General features: G+C 47.2%; 1 protein-coding gene across 1 annotated transcript in view; it reads left to right on the forward strand.

Moving 5' to 3' along the window:
- Window positions 1-20,346, forward strand: part of FBXW8 (F-box and WD repeat domain containing 8) — a 114,361-nt gene that overhangs the window by 90,376 nt on the left and 3,639 nt on the right. The window contains exon 8 of the mRNA XM_004597796.3: window positions 8,952-9,079. Within this exon, the coding sequence (XP_004597853.2) occupies window positions 8,952-9,079 (128 nt within the window). The remainder of the gene's footprint in view (window positions 1-8,951; window positions 9,080-20,346) is intronic.

Raw genomic sequence — 20,346 nt, forward strand, 5'->3', positions numbered from 1 at the left:
ACTGTCCATACTCCTTGCTCTGACACAGCCCAGCAAAGAACATGTGAGGATTTTCTGCTTTAGTCACACATTTGCATGATAATCATAATCCTTCCTTGGACTGGCTGCCCCAACAGTGGACATTTCATTCCCATTTTATGTAACTGTTAGCCAGTTCTTTGTGGTAGTATCTCTTAGCCTGATTCTAGCACTGGCACAAAGACTATCTCCAGACCCCTGAAGCAGAGCAGGGAGCTGCTTTCTGCTCCCTTCACAAAGCGGGAGTGGTCTTCCTTTCCATGCCCAGCACCTCAGCATGTGTGGCTGAGACGGCGTTTTGGATCATTTCTGCCCAAGTGTCCTCCTGCTCTCTGGGTTCTTTTTCAAGCTTAGGTCACAATAGGTGTCAGTTTGGCCTCGCTGTGGTCTTTTGTAGACATCTGCCCACATCACAAAGCCCCCACATTTGGCACAGGCTATAGTGGTTGGCACTGCCTCCCCGGGAAGAGTCCAGTCCTGGAACAGCGGGGGTTGCAGGTGCATTGGCACGTGGTGCGGTGTGTGCAGGCCTGGCCTATCCAGCGCCTGGCGACGCTCAGCAACACTGTCCCGGCCCTCAAATATCTCGGCCTCCTGGGCTTGTCACTCCAATTAAAACTTAAACATGAAAGCAGCCCAGGCTGCTTCTGCCTTTGTGCTGAATTTGAGTGTGGACTGTGCCAGAAGCATGTCATGGAAACTGTGGGAGGGGGACTGCCTTTCAGGGAGCTGTGCTCATGTCAGGGCCCCATTGCTTCACTGTGCGTTTGGGTGCTGCTGCTAAGTGCACCTGAGAGGCAAGTTTCTGTTTGCCAACAGAAAGTCACCTTTGGGATGGTGGTGAAAGTCATTTTCCACATGTTCACAGATACGGCCCTGTTACCAAGCCTCATGCTATGACTTATCTCTGGCAAGGACTTACAAAATAGTCTCTCTGGCTGATTGTCAAAAATTACATCATATCAGAGTAAACTGCTTTTAAATCAGACATCCATTATTCATGTATATTAACTGCTTTTTTATTTTTTTATTGGCTGTTTTGTGTATGATTTACTTTTTTTCTCACTAGCTCCCTCTTCCTCTCCAGTTGTCCTCCTTTGTTTTTTCTTCTTAAAGATCTTAGCTCATCTGTGAATTTACGGAGGCTGTTCACTTAGCTTTGTGTGTGAACATCAGTATACAGCCCTGGCAGTTTGGGGTAGTAAAATTTCACATTTTAGTGGCTTGTAGTTATGTGGGCTCAGAATAGCAGCTTGGGTCACTTAAAATAACTAAATTCTACCCCCAGACGTTTTTAGGCCTTTTTCTTTCACATCTTTCATTTTTGTTTAAGAAAAAAAGAAAAAGTACAGTTACCATCCATCCAGAGTGGTGTTTGCCTCCTGTGGCAGACGCACCCAGAGCTGTGAGGTGTCTCGGTCGGCACCCGCTGGCGTGTGCCCTCTGAAGAAGTGTCTTCCCCCAGAGCCGCCGCGCAGGGGCAGGCTTCGTGTGGCTGGCAGCTGTGCAGTTGAGGGATGCTGTCCTCACTCACGGGGGTTTGGGATAGTAACGACTCCACTGTTTAACCCCTAGGCAACCCTGCTGCTGTATACAGTTCGTGTTTGCATGTGTGATTCCCTTGCAGTCAGTCTTCCAGCATCCCAGACCTTTCTTTGGGCATGACTTCTGTCTCCCAAACACTTTCTTCAGGCATCCCTTAGGAAGGATCTGTGTTTCTACCAAGAACATCTTCCCTTCCTCCCCATTCCTGAAAAGAGTTTGTGTAGGTCTTTCATAGTTACAGGCCAGTGGGTCTCTCTCTCTCTCAGCCTTTGAGGATGTGTAATAGGTTGTGATGTCCAGGGATGCTACTGCCAAGGCTGGCTGTAGGTCTAGCTGTTGTCTACTTACTGGACTTTTTCCTCTCCCTTTGTTTGCTTTTATACCATCATCTCCTTGTCTGTACAGTCTGTGCATTCACTCTAGTGTCTTTATTTGTAGATTTATTTGATTGTGTTTCGGGTTTTGTGTTTCCTTCCTTCAGTTGTAGAAAATTGAGTCGTTATCTAATGGAGAAGTTGTCTTTTTTCTGCCTAGAACTTGAGCGAGGTGTATGTTAGACCCCGTGGCTGTTCCTTCTGTGCAATTCACCACACGTCGTAATTTCCATTTTTTCTCTGCTGTATTTTGGTAACTCCTCAGATCAACCTCCTGTTTACAGATTCTCTCTTAATGCTTATTTCTTATTTATCATACCTATTGATTTTTAATGTTTAGAAATTCTTTTTTTTCCAAATATGCTTGATGAGTTTTAGTATTTCTCATTGTCTTCCTTCACTATGTAAACGTGAGCATTCTACTTCTTCATTATTACCTAGTAGATTTCTAGGTGTATCAGACATTTAATTCTTGTTTTTCTGTGTCTCACTTATGGCAAATTTCTTTTAATATAAGAGATTATTTGGTTGGCTGGTGTTGGGTTGTTTTTTTTTTTTTTTTGGAAAGGCAGATTTGTAGAGAGAAGGAGAGACAGAAAGAAAGCTCTTTCATCCACTGGTTACTCCCCCAGTGGCCACAGCAGCCAGAGCTGAGCTGATCCAAAGTCAGGAGCCAAAAGCATTTTCTAGATCTCTCATGTGGGTATAGGGTCCCAGGGTATTGGACTATCCTCCATGCCTTCCCAGGCCACAGACAGAAAGCTGGATTGGAAGTTAAGCAGCTGGGACATAAACTGGCACCCATATGGGTTACTGGTGCTTGTAGAAGGTTAGCCAGTTGAGCCATTGCACCAGCCCCTGGTCTTGGCTTGATAGGTCTTTTCAGGCACCTGGGTAATGCTGCCAGCTAAGAAGAACCTACCAAGTACAGAATGCAATTCCAATCAGTGGGGAAACACTATTCGCTCAGTGGGCTGAGGTGGTGTAGGTGGCGGTCGTCCAATCCTGGTGTCCTGTGAGGGCAGGCATAGGATCACAGCTGTTTCCCAACATGAATTGGCCCTAGGCAGGCAAGTTTCACAGTAGCCCTGGTCATAGTAACCACATTGTTTCCTGTGAGTTTTCACAGTGAGTGTGTAGCACCACTATTGTCCCTGCTTCTTGTAGAGGGCATGGTTTTGTTGTCCCACTTGGAGCCAGTCAGTTTCCTAATGTCCTGTCTCCTCAGCTGTTGGGGCTTCTGACACTGGCAGATGTCCCCAGACATCCCTGCCTGGAACATTCCCTTCCATTTCAGGTTTAAGTGATCTCTTCATTCATGGGTCCTTGACCTTTCCCTGATTTCTTAAGTGTTGAGCAGAACAAGTGAAGGCCAGTTTGAGAACTGAGTATTCATCATTTTCAGTGTTTGTAAGTAGAAGATTTTTGCAGGCATTCATTAACCACAGCGTCAGTGGTAGGACCACAGAAAGAGGAACAGTTTGGTTGTTCTGAAATCTCAGTATGAGGACTCCAGAAAGTACATTCTTGAATAGGCTGAAGCAGTTCCTTTGGACAAGCCAGGAGCACGATCAGACATGTAGGAGTGGAGGAGCATGTGAAGCAATGACATGAGTGTTGGAGTGTTTGGGTGCCCTTGTCCAGGTAAGCTCTGGTTTGCCTGCTATTGGGCCCCATTGAGTCACTGCAGTGCTGGCCAGATGCAGGGAAGGCACAGGCTGGGCCTGGAGTACGTGCGACACACCAAACAACAGGATTTCTGTCTCAGGTGACTCAGAATGTGTTGTACATGCAGTGCAATGCTGCCCAGCCATGCTGCCCTAGAGCCTTATCCTCCTTGGCCACCCTGCTGCTCTCCTGTGGCTGGGAACCACGGGTCTGGGAGAGAGCTGGTGGAAGACGCACGCAGTTCACAGTGACCCTGTGCACCCCAAAAAGTGCATGGCTGTGCTGGAGAAGGGACATGGAATCACTCAAGTGACTGGAAAGGAGAACACTGGGGTAGTTTGCTTTCTGCTCTGGGATTTAAATTCCTCAAGTTTGTACCTGCAAGCCACACAACTCTGCTTCTGATAGAAACTGGGAGCATACCCATGGTGTTTTCATAAGAATTCATGGACAGTTCACATTATAAGAAAATCGTGTTTGGATTTTAAGAGTTTTTTATACCAATGTGAACCTGTCTTTGGTATTTATTTTATGAGGCAGATAGAATGCCCATCCAGAGGTTCACTCTCCAAATGGCCACAGTGGCTGGGGCTGGGCTGTCAGAGCTTGGCACCTAGAATACAATTTAGATCTCCCATGTGGGTGACAGGGATCCAGTCATCTGAGCCATCACTTGTTACCTCCCAAGGTGTACATCAGGAAGAAGCTGAACTCAGGAGCCGGATCTGGCAATCAACCCAGGTACTCCAGAGTGAGGTTTGAGCATCTTAGCCACTCAGCCTCATAGTCACCCCAAAACTGTCTTTTAATTTAATTCTTCCATGAGCTCTTTGAAGTTTGTCTTCTCCAAGAATTCAGGCTTCGTCTCCTGACTTGGATCTTCTACTCAGCTGCAGTCCAGTACAACATCTCCTAAACTTTTCCTTTGTCAGTTCACTTTTTAGAAAGTTGGCAGACAATTTTTAATACACAAAATCTTCTAAAATTGCTAGAGTCTTGTGAGAAAGCCTTGTCACCACTCGTGACAACCTGGGAAAGCCAAAGCTAAGGTTTGGGGGGGGGGACAACAACTCAGATGGTAGTGGTTGTTGGCATAATACCCTGGGCAGGACTTGAGTAGGAAGATGACTTATTTTCAGTGACTTAAAGCAGACAAAGGGAGTTCCGCCCTGGTTGGTCAGGACCTTTGTGAGAGTGTGGAGCTACAAAGCTTTGTTAGTGTCTTCCTAGTGAGTTCTGTCAGGAAGTGGTTCCCGTTTACTCCAGAGGGTCATGTCAGTCCTGGATTTAGCAAGAATCCCTTTGTTCCTGGGTAAAGAAGCAGTGGCCCACCCTGTGCTCACCCTGCCATAAGGACAGTAGGCTCTGTGTGCTCTTGCCATCAGCTTGCCTGGAAGGCCAGGCTGGACATCATCATGGTCCAGGTCATGCCTGCCCTAAGGCAGTGGCTGATGCTTCCCAGATGTTGGGCCTGTGGTCGCTGCCTCCCTCCTGACTTGATTCTGCTGCCCCTCTGCTGCTTAAGACACCAGCTGCTAGGACAGGGCTCTAAGATGGGCTGATGGGTCTCCTTAGAGAGGCAGGACAGCTGGTGGCCGGGCACCAGCTGGTCGGGAGGCGAACTCTGGGCTGGCAGCAGGCTGTGGCTTCGGCATCATTCCGCAGTGCCTGTTCATTCCAGCGCCCAGCGCTCAGTGCTGGGAAGGTGATGAATACGTATTTGTTGATGGGCTGCTGAATGAATTACAACATTATCTATTCCATCTGAAACATGAGAAAGAACCCAAATATCTGTCAATATGGAGTGGTGTGTCTGCAGAGAAATCCCGGGCAGCCATTAAAAAGAGCAAGATGTGTCTGTATTGACAAGTGGGAAAACTGTTTGTACAACAATCCTGATCATAAAAACATATGTATATACACACAGGTCAAACAGGAGCACACCAGATATTCATTCCAGACAGCAGCCTATCAAAAGTGGTTGTGAGAGGGATGAGTGTACCAGAAGACTCACCGTGCTTGTTGTGTAATTCTGTGATGTCAGAATCGTTCACAAGGTACATTATGTTTGAGATCAGCAAAAATAAAATTAAAAAATACATTTCAAAGCAATCATAATGCTGACAAAAAGGAAAGTTTAGATTCTAATACTAGGGTCTATAGAATCATTTAAGAACTCCAAGAGGAAAAAAATGTTTCTGCTAATGTTCTTTCTTCCACCTGGTACTGTCCAGGTCTCCTGGAAGCCAAAGGAAGAAAAGGGTTGGCGTCAGTGAGCACACAGCACACCCTCTTTAGTTACCTCTGCAGAACTCAGACCATCTGCACATGGCTTAGCTAACTCTGATAAACACCAAATGCCTAAGAAATGGACTTTGTAATCAGTGATTAAGCTTTTCTGTAAAAATACCTGGTTTCTAAGGGGAAAAAAAATCCCCAGCAACACTCCCTGATGTGGTGGTCAGCTTTAAGCAGGCCATGTCCTCCAAGGTTTTAGCTCTGGATACTTTTCTCCTTGCAGCATACCCATACACTGAGTGAGTCAAGTGGCTGCAGGTTGAGATTCACACAACTAGGGCAATAAAGAGAAAAATTAGTCTAATGCATGGTCTTAACAAGAGCGAGAGTGTGAGCATGAATAATTAATCTTGCTAGTCTGTGGCAATCAGACAAAATGAAGTCCCATTTGCTCAACCTTATTAAAAGAGAGAGAGTGGGGGGGGGGGGGGAGGAGCAGTAAAGGAAGGTCGTTAAGGGACTTGAACCATGGAAAGAGCCGCCTTGGAGATGCGAATGTGTTTTCCAGTCTCTGTGGTCTTTAACTAAACCAAGTGCTGAAGGTGCTCTTCAGATGGCTCCGACTCCCTGAATTATTAACCATTTCAGAAGACTCAAGACTATGAACTTAAATGTCTTTGTGATGAATCTGCAGAAAGTCTTTGCAGCAAGGGATTCCGTCTCCTAAATCACTGAGAAGCAAGGCAGCCACTGGTCAAGAGAGCGCTTCTAGAAAAAGTGCAGATACGTGCCCTGATTCAGGATCTGGATGGAGTTTGGTGTTCACCACGGACATGTTGTTGATTTAAGGCCTGCTGTCCTGCTAATAAAGCTGATGTATTTTAAAAACAAAATGCTGAACACTGATAAGCAAGTGTGGAATATTACTTTTACTATAGATTGTGAGGTTGCTGTTAAATTTTTACTTCCAGGACCCAGTTTTCTGTAATTTTTACATTATATGCTAAAAATGGAAGATTTCATTATTCTTATACTTATGCTAAGTAAATTATACTTAGAATAATCTTACGTTGGATATTTTAGAATTATTAAAGTTTTCTTTGAGTTTCTGGTTTCATAGTTTTTAAGGTATTATAAGTTCTGAATTTGCTCTTTCAGATGCTATCAGCAAAAGTTAATCCCAATAATGTGTTGAATATTAGGAGTTTCCAAAGATTCACTTGGTTGAAATATAGTGAACAATGAGGTTGATAGTTTTCAAGGTGGAGATTACTAAATGTATTACCTTTCTTTTTTTTTTAAATTCCATTTCATTTTATGACAGTTTCATAGGCTCTGGGATTCCCCCATGCCGTCCCTCCATGGTGGATTCCTCCACCTTGTTGCAGTATTACAGTTCAAATCCAGTCATGATTCTTTCATTGCAAGCATGTACCATGCATAGAGTTCAGCATCTTATTGTCCAGATAAATTCAACAGTTTCTTGGGGAGACCATCCCTGGTCTGAAAGCAGAACTGGCAGAATATCACCCCGTCCAATTAAAAGCCATAACAAAACATCAACAACAGTTTACAACATTATGGAGTTAATTGACATGGCATTGAGTGGCTGATATGTTAGAAAATGCAAGTTCTTAACCACATCCTGTGACTACTTCGTTGACATTTCAATTTTAGTTTATACGCAACTGGCTGCTATACACCTTAAAATGGCTATAGGGTACTATTTCAGCTGTCTCATGTCTATTTTCATTTTTGTATTGAGCGGTTTATAGTGTTGAAGCATAATTTTTTTACTGAACTTGGTGGATTTTAGGATAGTCCAAACTGGCTTATAACTAACAAGGCATATGTCAACGGTGGAGGCACAGAACAGTTTTAGGAGGAGTGTGCAGAGAAATCTGCAATACCTTAGGAGTAACTAATCTTTGTGTCCTACCTAGTAAGGTGTGTGTGAGTCCCTGCTGACCGTTTGCTGTCTGGTTCTAAGCTTTCCTTATTGGTCTCTGTCTAATCTAATTTGGGGGGGGGGCAGGGGTTGGGCTCTGGAGTAACCCTGATGGTCATTGTAAGAGAGGGTGGGGGTCCAAAGTTGGAACTAAGTAAGGACCAGAGAAAGCTCCTCTCCTGGGTCCTGAAGGAAGTTTACTGTTCTGTTTCTGAGGTCCGCTCAGAGCTCCCAGCTGTTGTTCTGATGACCTTGGATCCTATGAGGAAGGATCTGGCATCTTCCATCCCGTATATATTACCTTTGAATACTGAGAGACAACTAAGTGCTGGTGAGTGGTAATGAGTCGGCGCAGCTCCAGGTGTGTTGAAGGGACATTCACACTTCTGAGTGTGGTGATTACGATCAGCATTTTAACCATGGGATGAACAGCATAACTGCTCAGAACTTGAGGTGTACAAGCAAATGGGGAGACTTTGGAAGGAATTTTGGGACAAGGACCATGTCTGCACCTATAACAATGATTCATAGCAGGCATTTAATGCTGATTGAATTAAGTTGAAGTGAGTGGCTGAGACTTAAGGCCCGGGTCTTTCAGAAGATGAGTCATGAACCATCCTTGTACTCATCTGTCACAGAAAAGGCATGGGAGTGTCTAGAACTCAAGCGTTCTTGCTGGTTGAGCAGAGCTTCCTGAAATTAGTAAGTGGAGAGTGACTGCAGGAAGAAGGAATCCCCTGCAGGGTGAACCAGCATGTTCCGTCTTCCTGATCCTTGTTCATGCTGTGGTACAAGTACAGGAAGAGGGTTCACAGCAGCTGACCTGCAAGCTGCCTGCTTTCATTAGCTTTCCCATGAAGTCCAAGTCAAGCAGGCAGTGGCCTTTAGTTTCCATCCCTTTTTCTACGTTAAGGAATTAGGATACCTCATTTCCCCATCCAGCACTTGGTCCTTTAGCTCCTGTGGGTTTCTTTGCACCTTGGCCAGAGGAACTGTGAGTTTTCTGTTTTTCCCTCCACTTCCTTTTGTCATTCTGGATGCCAAACAGGAACTATTTGCAGGAGGGGTTGTCTCTGATGGGATCAGGCCCCTGGGCGATGGTGAAATGAGCAGAGTGTGGAATTGTGCACCCACATGTTTGGTTTCGTACTCTCTCTCAGATCCTGGTGTACAGCCTGGAAGCAGAACGCTGCCTCTCAAAGCTGGGCAATGCCCTCGGGGACTTCACATGCGTCAACCTCAGGGATAGCCCTCCCAACCTCATGGTCAGCGGCAACATGGACAGGAGGTAGGTGTGAGTTGAAAGGCAGGGTTCTGTCACCTCCACACCTGTGCTGAAGGCTGGGCACCTGGCTGCTGCTGTGCCTGCTCACGCCCCTGGCTCTCGCTGTCCAGGTCCTCCCACCTGAGTTCAGCCCTGACTCCCTCACCACTCCAACTTGGAGAAGAGTCTCACATTAGGTAATAGTTGGCTATAGCTGAGTGCCTGCTTCATTTGCGAAGCCCACCCCCCAAGACTTCTTGTGAGCCAGTTGGTGGACACAGTTGGTGGAAGGTCCTAAGAGACCACTTGGAATTTCTCTCATCCCCTTGCTGCAAAATTTGCTTGGCGTTTAAAAGCTCACTTTCTAATATTAAAAACAATAACCTAAGGGATGAATCATGTTCCACAAAATAGGCCTGCATGCCAAATGATGTCAGGAGTGTATTTCAGAACACCATGGCGTCCCTCTGGTGTGGGGGAAGAGAGACTGCATGCGAGCAGGTTCCAGTTTCTATTTAGCTGATTAGCAGGCTTCTCTTGAACGCCCTGGCTCAGGGAATTGGATTTTCCCTGAACAGGATCTGGTGCCAGCCACGGACGCTCCAGGAACCATCAGCATGAAAGGATTAAAGTGTTTGAAAAGACCTGCAGAGTCCAAATTGTAGGTTGTTCCTCCTCACCGCCCCCTCTCCTCCTTGCCTTTTCCTTTCTGTCTCTCTTTTTTTCTGGCTGTTATTTGCTGTGTCTGATCCAGTGCCCTGAAGAGAGGTAGCGTGGCTGAAGGCCAGGGGCTGCCGTCGCCCGTTCCCCTGGGCCCGGCCTCGGGCTGCAGGTGGTGGCTGCGTTGTGAGGCAGGAACTCCTGTGTGCCAAATCCCAGACCACCATCCCGCAAGTGCAGCGGCTTGCAAAAATAATTATTTTTATCAAATAATATTTTTAACTCCTGACCTTAACCCCTCCTGACCTTAGCCCCTTAACTCCTGCCCACCATTTTCCCCACCTAGAGCAAAAAGATAATGGAACTGTGCTTTGCTGGGAGAGAAAAAGCCCTACAGTGACTGAGCTTCAGCTGCGTGTGTGTCCACAGGCCTGCTCCATGGCCCCATGTGTTTGAGCAAGTGACTTAGTTTTTGCCCAGTTTCCAGTTTACAGACTGTGCTCTATCCAAGCTCCCAGCTTGTCTGACAAATTCTCTGCACCTTGTAGAGCTTGCAGTGCCTTGCTTTCCTGGGGACATCCCCATGGAAGCGCTGGGATTGCAGGTTGAGCCCCAGGGCATGTCTGCAGCAAGAGGGTTTGGTGCTCCACCACAGGCCAGCTCCTGGGAGCCAGCGCTGTGCTCTGGAGAGGAGAGCTCAGCTTCTGCTCGCGGCAGCAGCCAGCCCTGTTAGAAAGTCACGGTCACTGACAGCTGTTGACTGTGCCGCCAGGAGCGCTGGATCTAGGATTCTCAGGAAGGTCCCAGAGACTGGAATTAAACAATGTTTATTTTGGTGTAAAATGTTTTTGAAACCCATGTATATAAGGAATCTTCAAGAGGTCATGGGAAATGTATTTATGAAAAGAACTGTGCATGGGTTTGAAAAAGAAAATTGTGTCAGAACACACTCTGAATTCTATTTTTCGGTTCCCTTGTACCCCCAGGAAGGCTGACTTTCTGCTCTGCAGCACAGCTGCCTACTCATGCAGCCATTGCCAGACGAGCCAAAGCCCCGTGGGCAAGGCCTCTTGAGGCAACGTGGAATACCCCTGTGACCATGGCAGTCTGTGTGGCCTGTAAGCTGGCCATGCTTTGCACAAAGCCCTCTGTCTGACTGAAAAGAACAGACCAGTGTCTTAGCAGGGGGGTGGCATTTACCCTCGTGCCACATGCCAGCTGGGGGACTGCTGCAGGCAGGGACACAGGCCAGCCCTCACGTAGAAAAACATGCCTGTGAATTAGCAGTATGCTTTTGAAAATCAAGGGTTAAAGGTCTGTTGTTAGTTTTCTAATGAAAGTCATACATCTGGAAAAAGGAAGGTGTGAAGAATCTGGACATTGAGATGTGGTGGAGGGAAGTCTTACTAGCTGTGAGTGCAGTCTCATTGGAGACGTGCCCCTGGCTTGCACAGCTCAGATTTCAAAAGTGGGAGTGAGGGGTCAAATCCTGGGAAAACAGCTGTGTCCTTGGCTGTCACTTGGTGACTGATGCAATTTTTTAAAAATCCTTGGAACCTCCCTCTGGTTTAAAAATGTTATTTCCACTTCGTTCTCTCAGAACTTATAAATAACATGAGAATAAAATAGACTCTGAAGATACATAAAACTTTCCCAAGCTGAGACAGAAATACAATAACTTTTCATAAAAGCAAGGAAATCAGTTTAAACGGTTTACAAAAACATGGGTGGAATTTTGTGAGTTTTATCAGGAGGGGGTAGACCAAGTTAAATTAAAAATGAAAAAACTACCTAGCCTGTCACCCTTCCCGGGGGGTGGGGGAGGATACAGCATCTGATGAGGAGTAAGAGGAAGGCTGGCTGGGAACGGGGCTTTGTTCAGTTGTGCTCTTCCCTTGCTGGGCAGGAGGGACGGCAGAGGGTGGCGGGGTTCACGGCACTCCTTAGTCTGTCTCCCTAGTCCCAGAGGAAGGTGAGTGCTGGTCGGAGGACGGCTGCCGCACTGTGTTCTGTGCTGATTCTAAGAGACGATTGTTTTAAACCTTGGACATGCTCTTCATAATGCCATCACAAAATTGCTAGCACTTGAAAATGTTATAGAAAGCACTGGTCCTTATACTTGATAGTTTTCAATTAAGCACAAGCATCTGTTCATGGAAGGCAAACACGGATTAATAACTCGGGAATTAGAGCATTTATGAGAAGCTTGAATGAATTACTAAGAAAGTGTCTCCAGGGGATCACTGTTTTTTGTTTTGTTTTAGTTAAAACTGCTCGGGATTCATTGAACTGTTTGAATCAGTAAATTTACTTCATGCACCAGGCTTGAAAAGGTGGGCTGTTTTTTCTCTCCTCCCTACCATCCTTCGGGGACCTTGCCTGTTAGAACTGTCGGGTCCTCAATCAGCAGGCCCTGCCGGTCTGACCGCTGTCTTGCCCAGCACTTCATTTTTGTCCCTCAGAATGCCTAATTCTTTGTGATGGCGCTGGGGCCTCCTGGCTTCCCCTCTATCTCCATTCTCACTACTTGAACCTAGCCAATGAGGTTTTCCTTTCAGATTTTATGTTTTTGGATTCAAAATTTCAATTCAGTTCCTTTTTTTATCTTGTAGCTTGATTTCCCTGCTGAGAATGCTACTGTTTCTAACTCCCTCTACCTTTACTTTGTGGAATAGGGAAGCAAAGTACTTTCAAGTCCTCGATTCCCCAAATCTGGGCTACTTTGGAGTTGGATCACATTTTCCTGTTTTGTTATGTCAAGTAACTTTGTATTATATTCTGGACATCATAAATATTACAGTGTGCATATTTCGGATCCTGTTTGGGTGGCCTTCCAAAATGTGAGGGTTGGTTTATTTTTCAGTAGAGATCACCATCGGATGGGTTCAGGTGGCAGCTCCGCCTTGCCTCGGTGGTGGTTGCGGAGCCTTTCTGTAGCGCTTTCTTCTGGGGGAGGGGAGTGGGAGACGGGACCCTTGCCGTGCCACTCCGGATGCGTGCTGCACAACTCCCGGAGAAGCCTGGGATTTGTGTGGGTTCTTACCCAGTCAGTGGGATCTCCATCTTTAGTTTCCTGCTTTCTTTCCTGGCCCTTTGGTCAGGAAGATGGGATCTTGCTGTTAGACTTTCTGCCCTGTCACACAGTTCTTGCAGTAGGGCAAGGTTGCAAGAGGAACAGAACATGAGGACCTCCCCCATAGGGTAGCTCCCTGGGTTGGGGGCTCCTTCCTGGTCTGTCAGCTTGGGGTCATCAGGTACGGGGCGTCTTTTAAGTTTTGGTGGCCATCAGCAGGGGAGAGGCAGTTGTGGGCTTACTCCACTCTGGCCAGGGTCAGAGCGATTTATTTTAAATGGTTTGAATAAAAACCAGTCCGTGGTGTTGGGCTGTGTTAGGTGAGGCCCCTCAGTCTGTGGCTCTCGGCCTGCTCTGTGGCCTGCCTGCTGTCCGCAGTGTCGGTGCTGTGTTGGGACGCTCCGCACAGGAGCTGGTATGCAAGCAGGTCCCACAGCTGCCCCCTCCCCCCGTGCTCTGAAATGTTTGTTTTCAATAGTTGCATTGAGACAGAATTCACATATTATATAGTCACCAATTTAAGCTAAACAATTTAGTGTTAGTAAGTTGACAACATTGTGTGGCCATCGCCAGAGTTTAGACCATTTTCCAGTGCAGAGAAACCTCAGCTTGTGAGCGGCCCTCTGCTTCCTGCAGACCTCCGGCACTGAGTAACCAGTAACCCACTATGGCAGATGACCTTTAAACATTGTCGGGGTAATCCTGTGTTGTAACATATACCAGTATTTCATTCTGTTGCCTGTTAAGACCACTGATTGTTCACCCGTTCTGCAGTAAATGGACATTTTCCATACAGAGTTGTTCCCATCATTTAACTATCATGAATAATGTTGTTACCGTTCATTTGTATGTAGTTGTGTACATAGATGTTTTTAAATCTCTTGGCTAAGAATACTTGAGTAGAATTGCTGGCTTATTTGGTGATTTTATGTTCACTGGTTGAAGAATTGCCAGAGTCATCGAAAGTGGCTGCATTTGACAGTCCCACCAGCATAATGTGTGAGGATCTCAATTTCTCCACATCCCCACCACCGCTTAGCTGTGACTGCCATCCTGATATGAAGTGCAATTTCACTGTGATTTTGCTTTGCGTCTCCCTGATGGCTGATGGTGTTGGACATCATGTCAGGTGTTTATTTCCCAGTTGTCTGTCATCTTTGGAAGGTGTTTATCCAAATTGTTAGTCCATTTTTAATTGGGTTGTCTTTACTGTTATTAGTACAGTTTTTATAGAAGTTTTTCTGCATTATATATATGTAGTTTTTTATCTAGTTTTTTTTTCTGCATGCAAGTCCTTGTCACACATGAGTTTGCAAATATTTTATCATTCTGTGGGTGCCTTTCCACTTTAAGATTTACTTACTTATGTGAAAGAGAGGAGAGCGAGCGAGCGAGCGGGCAAAGGACCTTTCATCTGTTGAGTCACTCCCCAGAAGGCTGCAGTGGCCGAGGCTGGGCCAGGCTGAAGCCAACAGCCAAGAGCTTCCAGATCTCCCAAGTGGGTGGTGGGTGCTCAAGCACTTGGGCCATTCTTTGCTGCTTTGTCCTGGCTGATAGCAGGGAGGTGGGTGAGAAGTAGAGCGGCTAGAATTTGAACTGGCACCCATAAGGGATGCTGGCATTGCAGTGGCTTAACCCACTGCACCACAATGCTGGCCTTACCACATTCTTAATCATATTCTTTGAAGCACAAAAGTTTGAAATTTTGATGAAGTTTGACTTACTTGCTGTGCTACTAATATCACACCTAAGAAGCCATTTTCTTAACCATGGTCATGAGTCTTATCATTTGGGCTCTTCTTCTGCTCTAGGTGGCACATCAGTGGTTTGTTTTTATGTAGGGTTCCACCGTCATTGTCTTCCCCTGGATGTTCTGTCAGAAAGCGCCTTTCCCTCCCTTAAATCGTCTTGATACCCTAGTTGAGAATTCCATGACCATAAACCTGAGGGCTTACACTGACTCGAGTTCTGTTCCATCCACTGTATTTGTTTGCTGGTACCACACTGTCTTGAATTTATACAGCTTTTGGATGACCATGTCTCACCCCCCTCTGACTAAGTAGCTCCGTGAAAGTGTGAAACTGCTCTGTGCAATCTGGGGGTGATGAAATACCTGGCCAAGCTGTTCAGGGTCTCGGGATTTCTGGGTTGGGGTCATGTGACTTCGCTGGCATTTCGTGCATGATCATCATCATCCACCGTGGCACTGGGGCGGGGTGTGTGCGTCACCACATTTAGGGTCTCCATGAGACCATGCAGTGCTGGCCCTGCTGAGGAAACAGGTCTCACAAGGGCCGGTGACTGGTACAATCGATGTTGTGTTCTGCAAATACAGAGAGCGCCAAGTGTAGCTGAGTTGAATTAAGCTGGGCAGTCTATCTGACAATCTTTCCTTGTCACTTTATTTTTTGATGGTGTATATCAGAAGGAAAGAGACAGGAAATGAGTTATTCACTGGTTCACTCCTCAAATGCCTGCAACAGCCAGGGCTGTGTCAGGCCAAAGCCAAGAGCCAGGAACTCCCTCTAGGTCTTTTACTTGGGTAGCAGGGGCCCAAGAACTTGAATCATTTTCCACTGCTTTCCCAGGTGCATTCACAGGGAGCCGGATTGTAGGTGGAGCAGCCAGGACTTGAACCTGTACTTGTATGGGATGCTGGCATCAGGCAGGTGGCAGCTTAACGCACTGTGCCGCAACACCAGCCTCTAGTCATTGTTTAAACAGATCATTCATTGAGACCATCATCAGTGGTATGTAGAGAAAATCATTGATTTTGGTACATAAGAGTACATTTCAATTCTTTTTTAATATCCCAGCTCCACTGAAGCCAAGTAGAATCAGGTAGTGATGTTTTTAAAATACTAGTTTTCTTGGTTAATTTAGCCATTTTTTAAAGAAGGGCAATGTTTTAATGTCTGATTGCTTGTTCCTTTTATTTTCTGAGGAGACGCACAAAGGTCAGGCTGTTCCTGGTGGAGCTGCGAGGCTGGCGGCTAAACAGGCTGCAGCTTTGCCGTCAGCTCCAGTGTGCCTGGCTCTCCTGTGGGGTACAGGCATCCAGGCCAATAAAAAGCCCCGAGTTGTGAACCCCAATTAGAGAGTCTCTGAGCTTGCTTCTTGCCCTGACAAGTAGGAAGTTGCTGTGTGCCTGTGGACTGCTGCCTGCTGTTAGAGCGAGTGGGGCACAAATGCCACATTCGCTCCATCTGCAAGTGTTGTCAGCAGTTATTCCAAGCGCCTAGCACTGGACCAGCCAGAGCGGGCCTCCCCCTCGGCTCCAGCACGTTTTCCTGCCCATCAGATGGATGCTCCTCGGCTGGAGTCTTTGGAAGGTTCTGGTGTCTTTTGTTTTAATTGGCGGGCTACAGCCGACTCCTATGGTGTGATTTTCATTAGAGAGGGGCTGGAGAGAGGGGGTGTTGGAACCATCCTCCAAGCCCAACCATGAATATTAAACATAATACAATTACAGCTTTCGGACCAATTATTTTTCTATTCAGTGGGCAGAGTTGATGGAATACTCGCTAGCTGGAGTCGCAGTGTCCTCCCTTGGCTTTCTGTGTCCCTGGACTCGGCTGTCTTGGCATCCTTTGGTGCCCGTGTGCCGTGCTACCTGATTCCCAGTGCCGGGTATTTGAGTGCCCTATGGGCAGCCTTTGCCAAGTTGCACCACATTTCAAGTTGTTTGCATTGTCAGGCGTTCGCAGCTGGTACCTGTTTGTTAATGTGGGTTCCGTGAGGTGTGTGTACGTGTGGGTTGAGCGCAGTGTAGTGTAGGCCGTTTCTGTCCAGCAGAAGTCAGGAGCCACCAGTGAAACACTCTTCCTTTTTCACCGCGGAAGGAAGCTCAAGGCTGGTTGAGCCCATCTCTGATTTCCACTGTGACATAAACACCCTAGCGTCGCACTTCCGATGTATTTGTTTATTTTGTTTGGAGCCATCCATGCAAGTATCTAAATACAATTGGAAAACAGATGGCAAACTTTGAACTTCTGGACCAAATTTGTGTTTTCCTTTGTCTCTTCAACAGCCAAACTGTAAATTGTGGAGTATAAATATTCAACAGAGGAGTGCTTTATGGAAATCACCCTGGCAAAATAACCCGTATTAACCAAATATGCCCCAAGAAGTGCTTGGGCAAAAATCGGTTCTCACCCGAGCCTGGACACTAAGCTCCCATGCAGCCTGTGTGCGTCTGTTTTGTGGACAGCCTGCACATGCCAGCAGGGTGAGAGCTTTGTTCCCGCCACATGCCCTCTGCCCTCCAGTCCCGGCCCACTTCCTGGAGAGCGCCGGGCACCCAGAGCAGCCCTGAGCCCTCCTCTCAGGGCCGCACGCTAAGGCGCTTCCAGGACCAGCCGGGACTTAGCGGAGCTGGCCTGAGTTCCAGCATGTCGTTTAGTGACCCAGGCAATGGATGCTTATCTTCAGTGTGTAAAGTCAAGTGTCCTGATGGGGTGCAGATATAACTTGAGGCTCCCAGCACTGCAGAGGGCTCTGGTGCTCCCCGGCGTGTGTGCACACACACCAGAGTCCTTGGTTAGAAGTAAAAGGCGCTGTGTGGCCCTCCTGCTTCCTGTGCTGTTCCCCTTCCAGGTAACCCTCTTCTCGCCTGGATTGAACCTTTGTATCGCTTCTTTGCAAGTTTCCATGTTAAGCAGGTCCTGTGCACTTTGAAAGCAAAAATCAGGGGTGAGGGAGAGTGAATCCTTTGTGCCCCTCTCTTCCTGGGGGACAGTGTCCCCCCCCACTGGGTGTGACATGTGCAGCGATACCTATTGGCACAGGCGGCCTTACTTGCTCTTTTGGCCACAGCATGTTCTGCTGAGTAGATGGCCCACACCTGCCTGGTCTGTGACATGGACGACCGTCACACCCACAGCCACGAGCCTGGAGAAGAGGACTTCGGGCTTCTATCGCAGCCTGCAGCTCAGGATAGTGTCTCTCATTTCCTCAGTCTAACAGCATTCCTTCGTAGCTACTATCTTCTCCCTTCATGCTGCTCCTAAGTCCTCTCCATATTTTCCCATTTTTTGCTATTTTGTGTGTATTTGAGATGTTAATACTCACTGAGCCTAATTATTTGCAAGAGTCTTTTTATTTGAAAGGTAGAGTTACAGAGAGGGAGTTTGAAATCTTACATCTGCTGGTTCACTTCCTGAGTGACTGTGTGACCAGGCTGGGCCACACTAAAGCCAAGAACTTCCTCCAGTTCTCCTGCGTGGCCCAAGCATGTAGACTGTCTTAGGCTTCCTTCCCAGGCACATCAGCAGGGAGCTGGATCGGAAGTGGAGCAGCCGGGGCCGGAACTGGTACCTGTATGGGATGCTGGCATTGCAGGCAGTTGTCACAGCCCCAGTTTCCTTAGTTCTAGGGAGACGTCAGCATTAGCTCCTGCAGGGCCTTCACTACCATATGCTGTTCTTGTGGCGCTTCTGTTGGATGCACACTAACCTGTCTGTCCCCTTTCAAGCCTTCATGTCTAAAACACAAAAAATAGGAGTTCCCTCCATCTTGGGAGTTCCATTTCAGGGACCACATTTTCATTGATAGGATGGCAGTTTTTCAAGCATGAGTGTTGATACCCTGTTCCCCTTACTGTCTGGGCCCAAGTCTTATAGCCCTGCCCATGCATGGTGTTCAGATCCAGACCTCCTGGCTCCTGCCACCACCGCCAGGCACTGCAGGTGCAGCTCAGGCTGTCTGTGCAGTCTTGTCTGTCTGGGCCTTGAGGAAGCAGCTTGCCTGGGGAGGGCAGCAGTGTTCAGGATGCCACCGTGGCTTGTGTCTACGGTATGGGTGATTTGCATGGGATGGCAGCACTAGGCTGCAACAGAAGCCCCTCTCGCGCTGCTCCCAACACCTGTGTAACTGTAACAGCCTGCTCTGTGTTGTCTCCCTCTGTATGTGCTGCTGGCTCCTAGATGCGTTTTTGGAAGTGGAATTGCTGGGTCAGAGTGGAGCATAACTACTACTTTGTTGGAGATTGTCAGATCACTCCCCAGAGAGGTTTGTGCGTGTCTGCCACCACACTGCACATGGACTTTGCTGGGGAGACCACTGAGGAAGCAGAGCTGCATGGCCACATCACTGCTAATCTGCAACATCGCACACCTTTCTTAAAAATCATTAGTGTCTCTTTACGAATTGTTTCTTAATGTGGTTTATTGGTCTTTACTCCTAATTGGAAGGAGTTTATTGTGGGAAATGAGCCCCATGGCACTCATTCTTAACTTTGGATTTTCTCCCATAGAGTTAGCACTTTCTTCATTTTGCCTTTAAAGACCTTCCCTGTGGTTTAACTTTTAAATCCCTCTTCAGTTTAGTGTAATGTATGTGGTAGAGTTCTGAGAAAATTATCATGCTTTGCATTTAATTGCTATGTAGATAGACAGAATATCCCCCCGCCCCAGAGACCTGCCATGGGGTGGGTTTTCTCTTGCAGCAGGTTGCCAAGCTTCGTGCAAGGGGCCCAGCGGTGTCTCGGGTCCCACTTACAGGCAGCGTGGCTGGGGCTCTCTGCTTGCCTTGCTGTTGCCTGCGCTCTGCAGGGTCAGGCCTGGGTCCGAGCTTCATGAGAGGAGTCAGCAGGCGCTCCTCCCCCAGCCAGGGAGCAGGTGGCGAGCTCTGCCTGGGCTGCGCTTCTGCTGCACCTGCTAGACAAAGCAAGGGAGAACAACCTGGGCGAGTGACTCGGATTTTCTTTCTCCCGGGCATCAATTTCATAAAACCTATCATATTTGGACCTTTAAAAAAATTGACTCAAAAACCTGTATAGATTATGATGACTAAGGAGCAAAGTTGGTTCCCCAGTCAGGTGTGAGCAAGCGTTTTGTAACTTGCACCGTTGGTCTGAAGTGCTTGCCCTAAGAAGCACCTGTTCTTGCACTAAAGTTGGGACCTTTCTCGTCACGGCAGCATACACCGAGTATGGTCTTGGGGTCCCTGGGAAGCCGCTCTTGTCACTGGTGAGTCTGTCTTGGGCGCAGTCTCCCTGTGCTGAGTTTGTGGCTCATGTTGGCTCTTCAGTCGTTCTCATGAGAATATCTACAGGTAGTTCACTGTGAGTTATTTTATTCCTCTTCACAATGCCTTCAACTTGGCAGGAACTCATGCAAGGTATGTGCGTGCTCATGTGACTGGAGTCCAAGGCCACAGGCAGGGTCAGGTCAGCCGTGTTCGCTGGTACTGGTGTTCACGTCTGCTGTCTCTCTGGCTTAGCAGTGTGTACACCGTTCCTTTCCTTAAATGTTGCTGCATTTCAGCTTCAGCTCTTGGGTCTTGTTCAGAGAGCTGTGTGTACTGGTGTTCGTAGCAGGGAAGAATTCTGCCATATCTGATCATGAAAATTTAGCATGTACTTTCATAAGAAATCTAGAAAGAAAATGCTTGATGATTACAAGGCAAGTCATTATGTCATGGCTTCCATGAGGGACTATGCAGTGGCCACAGTTTGTGCCACAGTTAACTGTGAAGGTATTTCCTTTCTAAATTCTAACAAGACCATGATGACTTTGTAACTTTTGTTTCCTAGCCAGGTAGGAGTTTGACTTCTTAC

This window comes from Ochotona princeps, chromosome 29 (genome assembly GCF_030435755.1).
Source record: "Ochotona princeps isolate mOchPri1 chromosome 29, mOchPri1.hap1, whole genome shotgun sequence".
Lineage (NCBI taxonomy): Eukaryota > Metazoa > Chordata > Mammalia > Lagomorpha > Ochotonidae > Ochotona > Ochotona princeps.